Genomic DNA, 16,050 nt, shown 5'->3' with positions numbered 1-16,050 from the left:
AGTATTATCAAAGTCCTTTTAAGCAAGTCCCTCCACTCGGCGGCCATATTGCAACGCGTTTTGGGTACGCATATCACACCCCTTCCGCGGCAAAACGTTGACATGTGAATACATTGAGCCAATCTTGTGCTGCGTTGTAGATGAGGTTGGGGGTATATCCACCATTATGCCTTTGCAAATAAATCTCCTTTGTAAAGTAAAATAAAGTAAAATTTGATCAACAAACGATTATTATGTGCTTACCGTCCACTATGTGTGTTTGAAAAAAAAAGTGCTTATATTTCTTATAGGGATTAAAAAAAATGCTTATATTTACGTAGACAACTGGCGTTACAAACTAAGCCAGTATTTTACAAAAACAAACGTTGTAGCAACATAGAGACAGATGGTTGGACACTATTGTTTCTCACTGATTCTTCAAATAATGGACAAAACATGTCCTACTTGTCTGTGTTTCGAATGAGTGCATCATCAGGGATACAAAGTCCGCTATTTAGTTTGCAACAAACAGAATTTGATGATCTTTCCAAGGCAGGTGTAGGGAACTTGACTGGCAAATTGTTTTCAATTGCAGTTATGAAGTGTGCCTGTCCATTGAAACATGTGGAATTGTGATTAAATATTCTCTTATATTGTCCATATTTTTTAATGATAGTCTCTAGACTTTATCCTTGCACTGTTGGACTTATTTGCACCACCACCATGACACACACTCTCATAGAACACATTATAGAGCACCTGCTCTCTCATACTCCCATAGAGCACCTGCTTATTGAATCACAGGGTCAGTCCCTGCCCTGTCACTGCGAGCACCTCATGCTTATACATCCATAAATACATTCATGTGGATCTTTGATTTAGTATTTTTTGTCATACTTTTTATGGTATGTTTTGTGTGATGCCTGATGTCTGTATGCTACTGAGACCTTGAATCTATCAAAAAGTAGCAATTTCTGCAATGTATTGATATCGGCAGAGACTTTCTAATGAGCAGACACAGCACTCAAAAAATCCTCCATAGAAATGCATGGGGTTAGTTTGTAACGCCAATATGGCCGTTGTCTACACATATCACACCCCTTCCTCGACAAAACGTCGACATGTGAATACACTGAGCCAATCATATGTTGTGTTGTGAAGACATCTTCCCAATCATAGACATAATATACATAGACGCCGCATCGACCGCTACTCCTTACTAGCGCTGACGAGACGTGGGGCCGCCATCTTGGATCGGTCATCCACTCCACTCAGTGTAATCTCTTTGGCTGGTGCAATGAGCTGTCAGCGCATTAAATTAATCATACCTCACTGATTTTCACGCGGTTTTGTTTGCTGCAAAGGTCATACATGTAGCTATGATACAGCCACATTGTTCGAAAATACAAAATACAACCAATAGTACGGTAATGTTAAATCTTACTTGTGAAAAGTAAACGCCCGAGTATGGTCCGCCGATTTGAGCAGGAACATGCTGCACAGTGCTGTCATGTTGTGTTTTCTGCTGCAAAGCAACGAGGAGTATGACCGGTCCAAGATGGCGGCCGCAATCTTGTCTTGATTGGTGTCGTGAAGCCTTGCGCACGCGCATTTCTGCTGAATAGGATGCCCGATGAGTGCCCAAAAAGCGTTGCTATATGGCCGCTGAGTGGATGGACTTGCCTAAAAGGACTTTGGTATAGGCTAGAAATATTTACTTTTACAGTACATTTGGCTTACAGTGGTGTTTCCTGTGTTTTACTGCAAATTTGTCATTTTCCCTTTGCAGAATGCTGTAAAAGCCTTTGTTTCCTTTATACTGTAAGAATGACAGTACCAACAGTATACAATACAGGGCAATCATTATAGTAGAGTTTTGATGTGCACATTTTATCATGATTCGAATAAAGCCCCAGGAAAATGAATTATAATGTTAAAAATAAAACTATTTGGCATAGAATTCGAAGGATTTCCTTCCTACTGTAGAAAAGTGCGGGAAAGGAAACACAAGAAGGTGGTGTAAACCGATGATCTGTGGGTGGTGCTAACCTTTTCATAATGACCGCCCCCTTCCATACAAAATGACCAATCGTGTCTGAGTATTTAGTTTGGGAGGGAAATGACAGGGCATTCTGTGTGTAAATGGCGCAGTCCTCTATTTACATATAACTTGGTATATATACCAGGTAACTATAGCAAACAAATTCATACTTCTGATTTTTCGTATTTGGGAACTCGTCATGCCTGATCCAGCGAAGCCTGCCCCAAAGAAGGGGTCCAAGAAAGCCGTGACCAAGACGGCCGCTAAAGGAGGCAAGAAGCGCAGAAAGTCCAGAAAGGAAAGTTACGCCATCTACGTGTACAAGGTTCTGAAACAGGTCCATCCTGATACCGGTATTTCTTCCAAGGCCATGGGCATTATGAACTCCTTCGTAAACGATATTTTCGAGCGCATTGCTGGGGAAGCCTCCCGTTTGGCTCACTACAACAAGCGCTCCACAATCTCTTCCAGGGAGATCCAGACCGCTGTCCGTCTGCTTTTGCCCGGTGAGCTGGCTAAGCACGCCGTGTCCGAGGGAACCAAGGCCGTCACTAAGTATACCAGCTCCAAGTAAAGCCGAAATTGAAACCTGCTCCAATTCAAAGGCTCTTTTAAGAGCCACTCACATTCTCTTTGAAAAGAAACTTCCAATGTAAATACGAATCACTGCTCTACTTTAATTTACCTACACTTACTTTACAGAATAAGTGATTTTTTTTTTAATTCTAAGCTACTGTTACTTATATTACTATACACTTTGCCATTTGTCCATACTTGTTACGGCTAAGTAAAAGGTCCTGCTAAAAATGACAGACAACATGAAACAAGACTTGCTGTGCTAGGAATCGTTTAGACAACGTTTCATCATACTGGGAGACAGTGCAGTTTTCGTCTGGAACAATAAAACGTCTGAGATTGTGCTAGTGTCCTTCACCTCAGGTGAGTCCTCAGGCCTATAACGGTGAGGCTTCTTTACGCCACCGGTAGCGGGTGCGCTCTTACGTGCAGCCTTGGTGGCGAGCTGCTTCCTGGGAGCCTTACCGCCGGTAGATTTGCGAGCTGTCTGCTTGGTTCTTGCCATTGCGACGTATTCTTCGAGATTGAAGATTAGTAACACAACTGCAGAACGTGGGTATATAAGGCCTAAAGTCGCATCCTGCCCCCTGTACGTCAGATTATTGGTCTCCGCTGATTGGTCTTCCTGAAAAATGCAAAGGTCATCCCCTAAAAGGCCTCTATCATTACATTGATTCTATTCACAATATATTTTCCATATCAATTCGAATTTAAAGAAATGTACTTAAACATTATATCCGCCAGTGCATATAGCCTGATGTAGAAAAAAACAAACAATAACTTGTTAGCTAACATGAACAACCACAAATTATGTTCACAATGATGAATAAAATTATTTCAATATCAATTCGAATTTAAAGAAATGCACTTTATTTGCAGCCTTTATTTGCTAAATTTAGGCCTTTAAATATATGCGTGTTTTAATAGGAACAAAGCAAATTACCATTCATGTTTTGTTTTTTATTGAAATAATGCATCCAAATGACGAGGCCCCAAAAACATCCCACAGACTAGAATGATAAACTAAGAACGTATATAATGCAGTAGTTCATGTGTGTGCATTTGTGAGTTGGGTGCCGATTCATTCTGATCTGAAGCCATTAAATTGAAAAGAAATAAAAAACTCTGACAAATATATTTTACCAATCATAAGAAGTCTGCTGGAACAGGAGCTAATTAGCGACTGACATTTTAAAAAGTGGAAGAACAGGAGTGGCCAAATATTGATCTCTAGTAGAAGATATCTTGTTCAATTGCTTTTTACACATGTAAGCTACGTGAAGAAACATTTTTTGACATAACAAAAATGACCAAAGGCAACTTAGAATTTTCTTTTCAAGGCATGTAGGTGGCTCTTAAAAGAGCCTTTGTTTTGGAGTCTTGAGATGATTTACTTGGACTTCTCCGTCTTCTTGGGCAGCAGAACAGCCTGGATGTTAGGCAACACACCACCCTGAGCGATGGTCACTCCGCCAAGCAGTTTGTTCAACTCCTCGTCGTTCCGCACAGCCAGCTGCAGATGGCGGGGAATGATACGGGTCTTCTTGTTGTCACGGGCAGCGTTACCGGCCAACTCCAGGATCTCAGCCGTCAGATACTCGAGCACAGCAGCCAAGTAGACCGGTGCACCAGCGCCGACACGCTGAGCATAGTTGCCTTTTCGCAGCAGCCTGTGCACACGGCCGACGGGGAACTGCAGTCCAGCCCTGGATGAACGTGTCTTGGCCTTTGCTCTGGCCTTGCCACCGGTTTTGCCTCTGCCGCTCATTTTTGTAGTAGGTGTTTAGAGTTCGTCTGAATACTCAAATGCTTAGTCACGGCCAGGCATGTCCTATTATCCCTCATCAGCGCAGGGGTACTTAGTGCCCCAGTGGCTGAGAACACAATGCTGAGAGCCAATCAATGTGTAGCTCGCTGCGGGACATCATCTTGGGTTCTATTTGGCGCGTATTGAAGTCCCACCTCCATTTCAGTGCATCAGCAGCACAATCACAAAAAAGTAACGCATGTCACAGTAGATCCAGTAATCTCCCAGTTTAAGTTACAGTTAGTTTTACTTTAATGGTCATAGTAAATCAACAAAGCTTCGCGTGGTAACTGTTACAATAGTAAACTGTGTGTTTCAGCTTTCAGATACTTTGTGATACAGTGAACATTGGTACAATGTAACAAACTGAAGTGGTTGTGTGTTGCAACATTTTGGATACTTTGTATTGTATTGTTTGAGAACAACTGCTTTATGAGCAAGAGGGCATTATGAGTTATTAATTGATTAAACCAAAGTCCTTTTAGGCAAGTCCCTCCACTCAGCGGCCATATAGCAACGATTTTTGGGCACTCATCGGGCACCCTATTCAGCAGAAATCTGTTGTGTGTCTTCACAACACCACATATGATTGGCTCAATGTATTCACTTCACACCACATGATTGGCTCAATGTATTCACATGTCGACGTTTTGCCGAGGAAGGGGTGGGATATGTGTAGACAACGGCCATATTGGCGTTACAAACTAACCCCATGCATTTCTATGGAGGATTTTTTAAGTGCTCCTCATTAGAAAGTCTCTGGTTTGAATTCATGATCCATTAGTTAATTACCCACATAGTGTTTATTACCACCGTTTAAACTTCCCTCTGGACCAGTGAGTTTTATGATAATTTATTTGGTCAATCACGCAGTAGGACATTTGTGAAAGTTATAGAGAGCAAACCAGTCGGTGTGTAAATGTACACACTCAAAGCGAGAATGTTTATATACCAGCAGACAATATTGGAATAAACCCCTTCAAATAACTTTTGTGTGGCTCTTAAAAGAGCCGTTTTGTAAACTTGTTGAAAACGCAACATTCACTTCTTCTTGGGTGCAGCCTTTTTGGGCTTGGCAGCTTTAGGCTTGGCCGCCTTGGGTTTCGCTGCCTTTGCTTTCTTGGGGCTCTTTGCTGCCTTCTTGGGTGCAGCGGGCTTCTTAGCCTTCTTCGGGCTCTTCGTTGCCTTTTTCGGCGTGGCGGGCTTCTTGGCTGCTTTCTTCGGAGACTTTTTAGCGGCCGCCGGCTTCTTAGCTGCTGCCTTCTTAGGTTTCTTAGCAGCGGCAGGTTTCTTCGCTGCTGGCTTCTTGGCTTTAGGAGCTGCCTTCTTTGCAGGCTTCTTTTCCACCGCCTTGTTCAGCTTGAAGGAGCCGGAGGCACCAGTTCCCTTGGTCTGGACCAGAGTTCCCTTGGTGACCAAACTCTTGATGGCCACCTTGACACGAGCGTTGTTCTTTTCCACATCGTACCCACCAGCCGCCAAAGCTTTTTTCAGCGCAGCCAGAGAAACTCCCTTCTTCTCTTTGGAGGCAGAGATAGCCTTGACGACGAGCTCGCCCACGCTAGGACCAGTTTTCTTGGGTCGGGGCGCTTTCTTCTTGGGGGCCTTTGCTGGGGCCGCTGCGGGGGCTGGAGCATCTTCTGCCATTGTATCGTTTAGATTTTCCGCACACACTTCTCGAGAGAGCTGATCAAATGAATGTCGGACGGTGTCAGTGGGCTGGACTTAAAATAAACATGAGAACCTTTTAGACTCAGCAGACTGAGAGCTCTCCCGGCATGTGGTGAATAAATCACTTGTGTTTTCTCCTAACACTTTTTTAAACAAAGATCAGTAACTATACAACATTTACCAATAAGACGATGTCTGTTGTGAAGAGCACAGCCTACACTTTAAAATGAATATATGGGGTGTTATGGTTGCCCTTTATCCCTTTTGCAACGAACTGGAAACTTTTGATGTCTAGGTGGAAATTTTGCACTCAGTCTTAGTCTTGTGCGAAAAACATGCACATAATGATAATAAAACCGTGCAATGCATCAACAAAAAAGTGGCACAAACCAAGAGACGAGTCTCGGTAACGTGTAAAAGCAGTGACAATGCCGTTTTTGCAAAGGTGTACTTTACACACGGGAGCTTTTTGGACACCACGAAACACAGTTAATAAACGTGCACCACACGGCTATACCATACAGTTGGCCACAGTAAAGTAACACCTTAATTTACAGTTTTTCTCAGTAGCTTTGGTGCTTTTCTCACATCACTATTAACATTTGCACAGCAGTTAGTGCATTTCTCAAAACAATTAGTCCAAACTGCAAAACCTAGTGGATAACTTGCAAAAGCACGTCACTTGCTCAAAATGGATAGTCCATTCCTCAAAAGCAAGTATTTATGTCAATGAAACTGCCAGTGTCATCAAAATGAGATGTGCTCTCAGTGTTTTCCCATGCAAAAAAGGTCAGAACTCAGTGACACTACCTGAAAATGCTCAAGACAACACTATACAGTACTTGTACAGCCATTTGAAAACTACACCAACCCCCCCCCCCCTCCCCCCACATATGCGACAATTAATGGGGGGCCCTTAATACATCATAATCCGTCCATGATTTGGTCCTACTCCAAATTTGTGTAAAAGTGAAGTGTTGAAATATAACAGTAAAACAAACTCTAAATAGAGTAAATAATTAATACTCGTGTACCTTGTATAGTCTTTGAAATCAGCGCTGCAAATTAAGTAACTCTGCATATATTTTTTTCTTAGTGTTAAAAATCTACTCTGTTATAATGTCAAATCAATTCTGAGAAGAATTAAAAACATTTGCTCATTAACACATTATGTTATTTAAACTTCACACTGGTGGATCAGATGACTCGGGTACAGTGTAAACCCAGCTCTTATGATTCCTATGACAGTGTGTATTCTCACAGCTTCACTTCCAAGTTAGGTTTGCCGATGGTACAGCAGTCCCAGACCTCATCTCCAACAACAATAAGACTGCCTTCTTGGAGGATGTGCAGTCCCAGACCTCATCTCCAACAACAATAAGACTGCCTTCTTGGAGGATGTGCAGAAGCTAGTACACATGTCTCAGGACCTGACATGGAGGGTATTCCAATTACGTGGTTCCTGAGTAAGTTAACTTACCTAGTGTTTATGGGCATCGGAAAAAACTTTTTCCCAGTGAAAACTTCATCATTACGCATCATACACCTCACCTCATGTGTGGGTCAGAGGTCGGAAACTGGGGCTAGATTTTGCTAACAGAGTTGCCCAGTTAGGGGCTCGTCATCACTTTTGTCGTCACGTTGTAGTTCGTTTGTACTCCATGTGGCCTTCCATGTCCAACAGTTTTAATGTGAAGTTGGGAATTTGCCGTTTTTGTCACTTGAAAGCTGCATATCTTTCTTTCACAAGCGTCCGACACTATATTTTAAGCAATTAAAGTTATTTATTTAGGATTAGTGAGCCTATGTTTTAACCTTTGTTGTGGCATCCGTGTTTGTCACACATTCCAACGGCAAAGTACATGAACACTTGCTGTGGGAAAAACAAAGTAATCACGCAGTCTTTGTCATTCCCAGGTGCCATGAATGCACCATCAGAGTAAGTGGTAAACCTCCTGATAGAAGATATGGCTTCATTCTCCTAACAAAATGCCATAGGGCTCTTGTGGTAGGAGTCACAGCCTTATCAGAGACTTTCTAATGAGGAGACACAGAACTCAAAAAAATACTCAATAGAAATGCATGGGGCTAGTTTGTAACGTCAATATGGCCGTTGTCTACACATATCCAACCCCTTCCTTGGCAAAAAGTTGACGTGAATACATTGAGCCAATCATGTGGTGTGATGTGAATACCTTGAGCCAATCATATGTTGTGTTGTGAAGACATCTTCCCAATCATGTGTTGTGAACTCACTGCTGGAGCAAGATTGGTGTCGTGAAGCCTTGCACACACGCATTTCTGCTGAATAGGATGCCCGACGAGTGCCCAAAAAGCGTTGCTATATGGCCGCCGAGTGGATGGACTTGCCTAAAAGGACTTTGCTATCACCTCCCCATGTGACAGGGTCTGATAACACGGTGACATAGCCTGACAAATAAATATGATTTCAACTTTGCATTACCTTTTATTGCATGCACAATGCATTGAATACATGCCATAGGCTACAGCCATAGGTTTCCCTGTATAAAGAACAGTTCATAAAGTCAATTCTGTCACACCACATTCAGTCCTGTCACACAGGACATTATTATATAAAAATTATTATTTGAGAAAATATCGATAAATCAATTTAATCAATTGTGTAGATGAGGTTGGGGGGTATATCCACCATTATGCGTTTGCAAATAAATCTCCTTTGTAAAGTTAAATAAAGTAAAATTTGATCAACAAACAATTATTATGTGCTTACCGTCCACTATGTGTGTTTGAAAAAAAAGATGCTTATATTTCTTATGGGGATTACACAGTATTTTGTAATTATACGTTGTAGCAACATAAAGACAGATATGGTTTGACACAATTGTTTCTCACTGATTCTTGAAATAATGGACAAAACATGTCCTACAAATTGTCTGTGTTTCGAATGAGTGCATCATCAGGGACAAAGTCCGCTATTTAGTTTGCAACAAACAGAATTATCTGGATGATCTTTCCAAGGCAGGTGTAGGGAACTTGACTGGCAAATTGTTTTCAATTGCAGTAATGAAGTGTGCCTTTTCAATTGAAACATGTGGAATTGTGATAAAATATTATATTATCCATATTTTTGAATGATAGTCTCTAGACTTTATCCTTGCACTGTTGGACTTATTTGCACCACCACCATGACACACACTCTCATACAGCACCTCTCTCATACTCTCATAGAGCACCTGCTTACTGAATCACAGCAAAGTCCTTTTAGGCAAGTCCCTCCACTCAGCGGCCATATAGCAACGATTTTTGGGCACTCATCGGGCACCCTATTCAGCAGAAATGCGCGTGCGCAAGGCTTCACGACACCAATCTTGCTCCTGCGGCGAGTTCACAACAGATAATTGGGAAGATGTCTTCACAACACCACATATGATTGGCTCAATGTATTCACTTCACACCACATGATTGGCTCAATGTATTCACTTCACACCACATGATTTTTTAAGTGCTGTGTCTCCTCATTAGAAACAGAGACTTTCTAATGTGGAGACACAGCACTCAAAAATACTCCATAGAAATGCATGGGGCTAGTTTGTCACGCCAATATGGCCGTTGTCTACACATATTCCACCCCTTCCTCGGCAAAACGTCGACATGTGAATACATTGAGCCAATCATGTGGTGTGATGTGAATACATTGAGCCAATCATATGGTGTGTTGTGAATACATTGAGCCAATCATATGGTGTGTTGTGATCGTGCCAATCATGTGTTGTGATCTCGCCGCTGGAGCAAGATTGGTGTCGTGAAGCCTTGCGCACGCGCAGTTCGACCCAAAGACTGTGCCCGATGAGTGCCCATAAAACGTTGGTATATGGCCGCCGAGTGGAGGGACTTGCCTAAAAGGACTTTGTTAGAAAGTCTCTGATCACAGTCCCTGCCCTGTCACTGCAAGCACCTCATGCTTATACATCCATAAGTACATTCACGTGGATCTTTGATTTAGTATTTGTTGTCATACCTTTTATGGTATGTTGTGTGTGATGTCTGTATGCTACTAAGACCTTGCATCTATCTATCTATCTAAAAAAGTAGCAATTTCTGCAATGTATTGATATTGGTTCTACTTTGTTTTGTTGTGAGATGAGGCTAAAGGTCGGATGTGGGCGTTTTTTTACGTTTATTAGCCTAATACTTGGAGGTGTGCGCGGAGAAGGGAGGGGCAGTGAAGGGGGCAGTGCTTCGTAGTTTTCACCAACGTCCTCTCTTTGGTACTAAATGCGAGTTGCGATCCAATATATCTCCATAATTCTGTAACTTGAATACAGAACGATGTCTGGCAGAGGCAAAGGAGGCAAAGGTCTTGGAAAAGGAGGCGCTAAGCGTCACCGCAAAGTTCTTCGTGATAACATCCAGGGGATCACCAAGCCTGCAATCAGGCGTCTGGCTCGCCGTGGTGGTGTGAAGCGTATCTCTGGTCTCATCTACGAGGAGACTCGTGGTGTGTTGAAGGTTTTCCTGGAGAACGTGATTCGTGATGCCGTCACCTACACCGAACACGCCAAGAGAAAGACCGTAACCGCTATGGACGTCGTTTATGCTCTGAAACGCCAGGGTCGTACTCTGTACGGTTTTGGTGGTTAAAGATCAGATCTCTTCATCGATTTATACTCAAAAGGCTCTTTTAAGAGCCGCCCAATTCCTTATAAAATGATATATTCCATGTAGGGTAATTTGTATTATAAACTTACTATTAATGCCCCACTTCCATACAATGACACACTGCTACATGATTTGGGCTGTAGGGCACTGCCATATGAGGCTCTTCGCATTGTCTACATCCAATGGTTTGTAGCCAAGAGCCATGTGTTCATATTAAAGTAAAAAACAAAAATGCCAGAACGCTTGTTATCATAACCTATGTGCAGGTGCGACGCCATGAATGCGCTACAGCTATGACCCCATTGTTATTAGGCTTCACAACAAAATCGTCTGGCAAATATAAACAAAACAACAATATAGGCTAGAAATATTTACTTTTACAGTAAATTTGGCTTACAGTGGTGTTTTCTATGTTTTACTGCGAATTTGTCATTTTCCCTTTGCAGAATGCTGTAAAAGCCTTTGTTTCCTTTATACTGTAAGAATGACAGTACCAACAGTATACAATACAGGGCAATAATTACAGTAGAGTTTTGATGTGCACATTTTATCATGATTCGAGTAAAGCCCCAGGAAAACTAATAATGAATTATAATGTTAAAAGTAAAACTATTTGGCATAGATTTCGAAGGATTACCTTCCTACGGTAAAAAGAGCGGGAAAGGAAACACAAGAAGGTGGTGTAAACCGACGATCTGTGGGTGGTGCTAACCTTTTCATAATGACCGCCCCCTTCCATACAAAATGACCAATCGTGTCTGGGTATTTAGTTTGGGAGGGAAATGACAGGGCATTCTGCTCGTGAGTGTGTAAATGACACAGTCCTCTATTTACATATAAAACTTGGTATATATACACCAGGTAACTAAAAACAAAGTCATACTTTTGATATTACGTATTCGGAAAATCGACATGCCTGATCCAGCTAAGCCTGCCCCAAAGAAGGGGTCTAAGAAAGCTGTGACCAAGACGGCCGCTAAAGGAGGCAAGAAACGCAGAAAGTCCAGGAAGGAAAGCTACGCCATCTACGTGTACAAGGTTCTGAAACAGGTCCATCCTGATACCGGTATCTCTTCCAAGGCCATGGGCATTATGAACTCCTTCGTAAACGATATTTTCGAGCGCATCGCTGGAGAAGCCTCTCGCTTGGCTCACTACAACAAGCGGTCCACTATCTCCTCCAGGGAGATCCAGACCGCCGTGCGTCTGCTTTTGCCCGGTGAGCTGGCTAAGCACGCCGTGTCCGAGGGAACCAAGGCCGTCACCAAGTATACCAGCTCCAAGTAAAGCCGAAATTGAAACCTGCTCAAATGTAAAGGCTCTTTTAAGAGCCACTCACATTCTCCTTGAAAAGAAACGTCCAATATAAATACGAATTACTGCTCTACTTTAATTTACCTACACTTACTTTTACAGAATAAGGGATTTTTTTTTTATTCTAAGCTACTGCTACTTTTATTACTGTACACTTTGGACAAATGGCAAATTAAAGGTCCTTACTTGTTACGGCTGCGTTATGCTAAAATCACATGAAACAAAAACATGAACACGTTGTCTAAACGATAACACAGCATCATAACGGGAGACACATTAGCCATGTTCCAGACGAAAACTGCACTAAAGCGGCTGAGGGATTTTGATCGAATAAGGTAACAAAAAGCATGACACTTCGTCAAGGAAGATTTCAGCGAGGTTGTGCTAGTGTCATTTTTGCTAGTGCCTAGTCTTATTCGGAGCCGAAATTTCCAACCAATCATTTGTGGGTGAGCAGTGTCTGTCTAATCTGTTAATATTACCTAATTATTGAGGCTGCTTGCATTACATATCAGAGTTACCCGACAATAACTGACAATATCAAAACAGTATTTTTTGGAACATAGCTTTTTTTCATATTTGAGTGGCTCTTAAAAGAGCCTTTAAATGATCAGATCTTGACTTCAAATCAGTTTAAGCACGCTCCCCACGGATACGACGAGCCAGCTGGATGTCCTTGGGCATGATGGTGACCCTCTTGGCGTGGATGGCGCACAAGTTAGTGTCCTCAAACAGGCCGACGAGGTAAGCCTCGCTAGCCTCCTGAAGAGCCATGACAGCAGAGCTCTGGAAGCGCAGATCAGTCTTGAAGTCCTGAGCGATTTCTCTGACCAGACGCTGGAAGGGCAGCTTGCGGATCAACAGCTCAGTAGACTTCTGGTAACGACGGATCTCTCTCAGAGCCACGGTACCAGGCCTGTAACGGTGAGGCTTCTTCACTCCACCGGTTGCGGGTGCGCTTTTACGCGCAGCCTTGGTGGCAAGCTGCTTCCTCGGAGCCTTACCTCCGGTAGATTTGCGAGCTGTCTGCTTAGTTCTTGCCATTGCAACGTATTCTTTGGAATTGAAGAGAATGAACACTTATGCGGAACTTGTGATATATATGGCCTACTCAGCATGTGTACGTCAGCTTGGTGGTCACCGCTGATTGGTCTTCATCGTTCATTCCGAGTGGCGCCTGAAATTTAAAATACAAAAAGCACGCCCCATGTTCTGTATCATAGTATTTAGAAAAACCGAATCAATATAAAATGTAAAATAAAATAATGCACTTAAACATTACATCGGCCAGTGATTATAGCCTGGTATAAAAAACAGTCACAACAAACAATACCTTATTAGCTGGCATGTACGAACAAATAATGTCCTAAGGTAGCGTTTGCTAAATTAAGTCCTACAAATAACTGCGTGATTATAAACAGAAAAGCACAAGCTTACACATGGCATGCCTTGTTTTTTTTTATCAAAGCAGTCTTTCTAATGAGACAGAGCACTCAAAAAATCATCCATAGAAATGCATTGGTTAGTTTGTAACGGCAACACATATCCCACCCCTTCCTCGGCAAACGTCGACATGTGAATACATTGAGCACGACAAAGCAACTCGCTTAGAGCGAGCACTGATTAAAGAAAATGTGTCGATTACCTAAACAACTTGGAATTTCTTTTTTATCGGTATTTGTTTGGCTCTTAAAAGAGCCTTTGTTTCGGAGACTTATAGGGACAGGTTTATTTGGACTTCTCGGTCTTCTTGGGCAGCAGCACAGCCTGGATATTAGGCAGCACACCACCCTGAGCGATGGTCACTCCGCCGAGTAGTTTGTTCAACTCCTCGTCGTTACGCACAGCCAGCTGCAGGTGGCGGGGTATGATACGGGTCTTCTTGTTGTCACGGGCAGCGTTACCGGCCAACTCCAGGATCTCAGCTGTCAAATACTCGAGTACAGCAGCCAAGTAGACCGGTGCACCAGCGCCAACGCGCTGAGCATAGTTGCCTTTACGTAGTAGCCTGTGCACACGGCCAACGGGGAACTGCAGTCCAGCCCTGGATGAGCGAGTCTTGGCCTTTGCTCTGGCCTTGCCGCCGGTTTTACCTCTGCCGCTCATGTTTACAGTAAGAGTTGGATATCAAATGCTCACTTAAGGTTAGGCATGTCGTATTATTCCACACCAGCGTGGGTTACTCAGTGCCACAATTGGCTGACCATACAATGGTGAGAGCCAATCAAGGTGTAGTTCGTTGCGGGACGTGAATTTGAATTCAATTTGGCGCGTAACACTTCTCCCTATCAGTGCATTGTCTCCAATCAATAGACACGCATGGCATAGTAGAGAAATACTACATTAATATCCCAATTTAAGTTACAGCAAATTTTCCGGATAAGGGGTTCTTTTTTATAGTCATAATAAACCAAGCTTCCTGTGGTGACTCACACATAGTTATTCGAACACTGTTACAATGTAGCAAACTGAAATGGTTGTGTTGCAAGATTTGTATAATGTTTGGAAACGAAACGTTGATCAGAATAACTGCTGCTATGGATAAGAGGGCATATTTATGACAACGTAGTTAATCTACCCAATATAATACATTTTAAAATGTAATTCATGATCCATTGGCTTTTCATGCAGTATGAGTTTATGGAGAGCAAAATATTGGAATGAATGTATTAAAAGAACGTTGGGTGACTGAGTCCTTTTGTAAATATGGTAAAATCGACCAAAACTTGTACTTCTTGGATGCCGCTTTTTTGGGGTTCGACAACTTTAAGTTAGTGTCGCTGCTTTTGCCTTCTTTGCTGTATTCATGGATGCAGCGTACTTCTTGATGTACGGTTGAATGCAGACAAAGGAATTCATGACTCAATTTGTTTTACGCATTCGGGGTCGGATCCGATTGCTGATTTACATTAATGGCGTTATTAAGAAAGAAAAAAAATGCATCAATTGTTCTGGAATTACTTTTCAGAATATGTGGGTGGCTCTTAAAAGAGCCGTTGGTTTTATAAGACTTTAAGAAAACGCTTTACTTGGAGCTTGTGTACTTGGTGACGGCTTTTGTTCCTTCGGAGACGGCGTGCTTTGCAAGCTCACCGGGCAGAAGCAGACGCACAGCGGTCTGGATCTCCCTGGAAGTGATGGTGGAACGTTTGTTGTAATGAGCCAAGCGGGAGGCCTCTCCACCAATGCGCTCAAAGATGTCATTCACGAAAGAGTTCATGATGCCCATGGCCTTGGAAGAGATCCCGGTGTCGGGGTGAACCTGCTTCAGGACCTTGTACACGTAGATGGCATAACTCTCCTTCCTGGACTTTCTGCGTTTCTTGCCTCCTTTACCAGCAGTCTTGGTCACTGCTTTCTTGGAGCCTTTCTTCGGCGCTGACTTTGCGGGTTCAGGCATGTTCAAATAGAGAAGCGATGTCTGTTCAATGTAGATTACGTGTTTGGTGCTCCGCTTAAATACAACATACTATGCAAATGATGAACGAAAGTCTCTGATCAGTCATTCCTCCCACACACACCACTCCCCTTTCCAGAAACGAACGCGTATACCCAGATACTTTGGGGAGCGGTGGAGAATGTTTCAGAGGTTTGCTTAAAAAACCTCGTGCAACTCGAATTCTTCATAACAGTATTTCAAGGTAGATGGACCAGCAAATACCAACGAAATGCAGAAATGAATTGATTATCACTGTAATCAGATCTATGTATTGTGTAGTTTTATGCTGTGTATGTTAAGGCTTCCACCGAGTTATCTGACTTTGTCATATTACAGTTTTTTCTGAATGCTTAAACACAACTGTGATTCTAATAGCACAATTTCTAAAACTTTTAATACTTATAGCAAAACCACTCACTGAGTTCGCAAAACTAAAAGCACAAACACTGCTTTGCACTCAGTTTGCACAACTTTAGGCACAATTCACTGCACAGCACTCTTTTTGCGGAACTGTAAACACAACTCACTGCTTTACACTCAATTTCCAAATGATCAACACACTCCTGGCAAATCATACACATG

At 42.5% G+C, this 16,050-nt stretch overlaps 8 protein-coding genes across 8 annotated transcripts; 3 read left to right on the top strand and 5 right to left on the bottom strand.

Moving 5' to 3' along the window:
• The first annotated feature begins 2,219 nt into the window (after positions 1 to 2,219).
• On the top strand, positions 2,220 to 2,601 carry LOC121719208 (histone H2B-like). The gene has a single exon (XM_042104646.1). It carries the CDS (start codon positions 2,220 to 2,222, stop codon positions 2,592 to 2,594), a length of 375 nt encoding a protein of 124 aa, XP_041960580.1. The 3' UTR covers positions 2,595 to 2,601.
• Positions 2,602 to 3,554: 953 nt separating this feature from the next.
• On the bottom strand, positions 3,555 to 4,382 carry LOC121719199 (histone H2A). The gene has a single exon (XM_042104636.1). It carries the CDS (start codon positions 4,362 to 4,364, stop codon positions 3,987 to 3,989), a length of 378 nt encoding a protein of 125 aa, XP_041960570.1. The 5' UTR covers positions 4,365 to 4,382; the 3' UTR covers positions 3,555 to 3,986.
• Positions 4,383 to 5,404: 1,022 nt separating this feature from the next.
• On the bottom strand, positions 5,405 to 6,050 carry LOC121719182 (histone H1-like). Its single transcript, XM_042104619.1, has one exon. The coding sequence runs from the start codon at positions 6,048 to 6,050 to the stop codon at positions 5,445 to 5,447; it is 606 nt and encodes a 201-aa protein (XP_041960553.1). The 3' UTR covers positions 5,405 to 5,444.
• A 4,335-nt stretch (positions 6,051 to 10,385) lies between these two features.
• LOC121719218 (histone H4) lies at positions 10,386 to 10,863 on the top strand. Its single transcript, XM_042104657.1, has one exon. The coding sequence runs from the start codon at positions 10,386 to 10,388 to the stop codon at positions 10,695 to 10,697; it is 312 nt and encodes a 103-aa protein (XP_041960591.1). The 3' UTR covers positions 10,698 to 10,863.
• Positions 10,864 to 11,616: 753 nt separating this feature from the next.
• LOC121719206 (histone H2B-like) lies at positions 11,617 to 12,014 on the top strand. The gene has a single exon (XM_042104644.1). It carries the CDS (start codon positions 11,628 to 11,630, stop codon positions 12,000 to 12,002), a length of 375 nt encoding a protein of 124 aa, XP_041960578.1. The 5' UTR covers positions 11,617 to 11,627; the 3' UTR covers positions 12,003 to 12,014.
• A 609-nt stretch (positions 12,015 to 12,623) lies between these two features.
• Positions 12,624 to 13,081, bottom strand: LOC121719193 (histone H3). The gene has a single exon (XM_042104629.1). It carries the CDS (start codon positions 13,071 to 13,073, stop codon positions 12,663 to 12,665), a length of 411 nt encoding a protein of 136 aa, XP_041960563.1. The 5' UTR covers positions 13,074 to 13,081; the 3' UTR covers positions 12,624 to 12,662.
• Positions 13,082 to 13,757: 676 nt separating this feature from the next.
• LOC121719202 (histone H2A) lies at positions 13,758 to 14,135 on the bottom strand. The gene has a single exon (XM_042104639.1). The coding sequence runs from the start codon at positions 14,133 to 14,135 to the stop codon at positions 13,758 to 13,760; it is 378 nt and encodes a 125-aa protein (XP_041960573.1).
• Positions 14,136 to 15,054: 919 nt separating this feature from the next.
• Positions 15,055 to 15,438, bottom strand: LOC121719224 (histone H2B-like). Its single transcript, XM_042104664.1, has one exon. It carries the CDS (start codon positions 15,427 to 15,429, stop codon positions 15,055 to 15,057), a length of 375 nt encoding a protein of 124 aa, XP_041960598.1. The 5' UTR covers positions 15,430 to 15,438.
• Between the last annotated feature and the right edge of the window lie 612 nt (positions 15,439 to 16,050).

This window comes from Alosa sapidissima, chromosome 9 (assembly GCF_018492685.1).
Source record: "Alosa sapidissima isolate fAloSap1 chromosome 9, fAloSap1.pri, whole genome shotgun sequence".
NCBI classification, from domain to species: domain Eukaryota; kingdom Metazoa; phylum Chordata; class Actinopteri; order Clupeiformes; family Clupeidae; genus Alosa; species Alosa sapidissima.
This window is presented reverse-complemented; position numbering and strand designations above follow the sequence as displayed.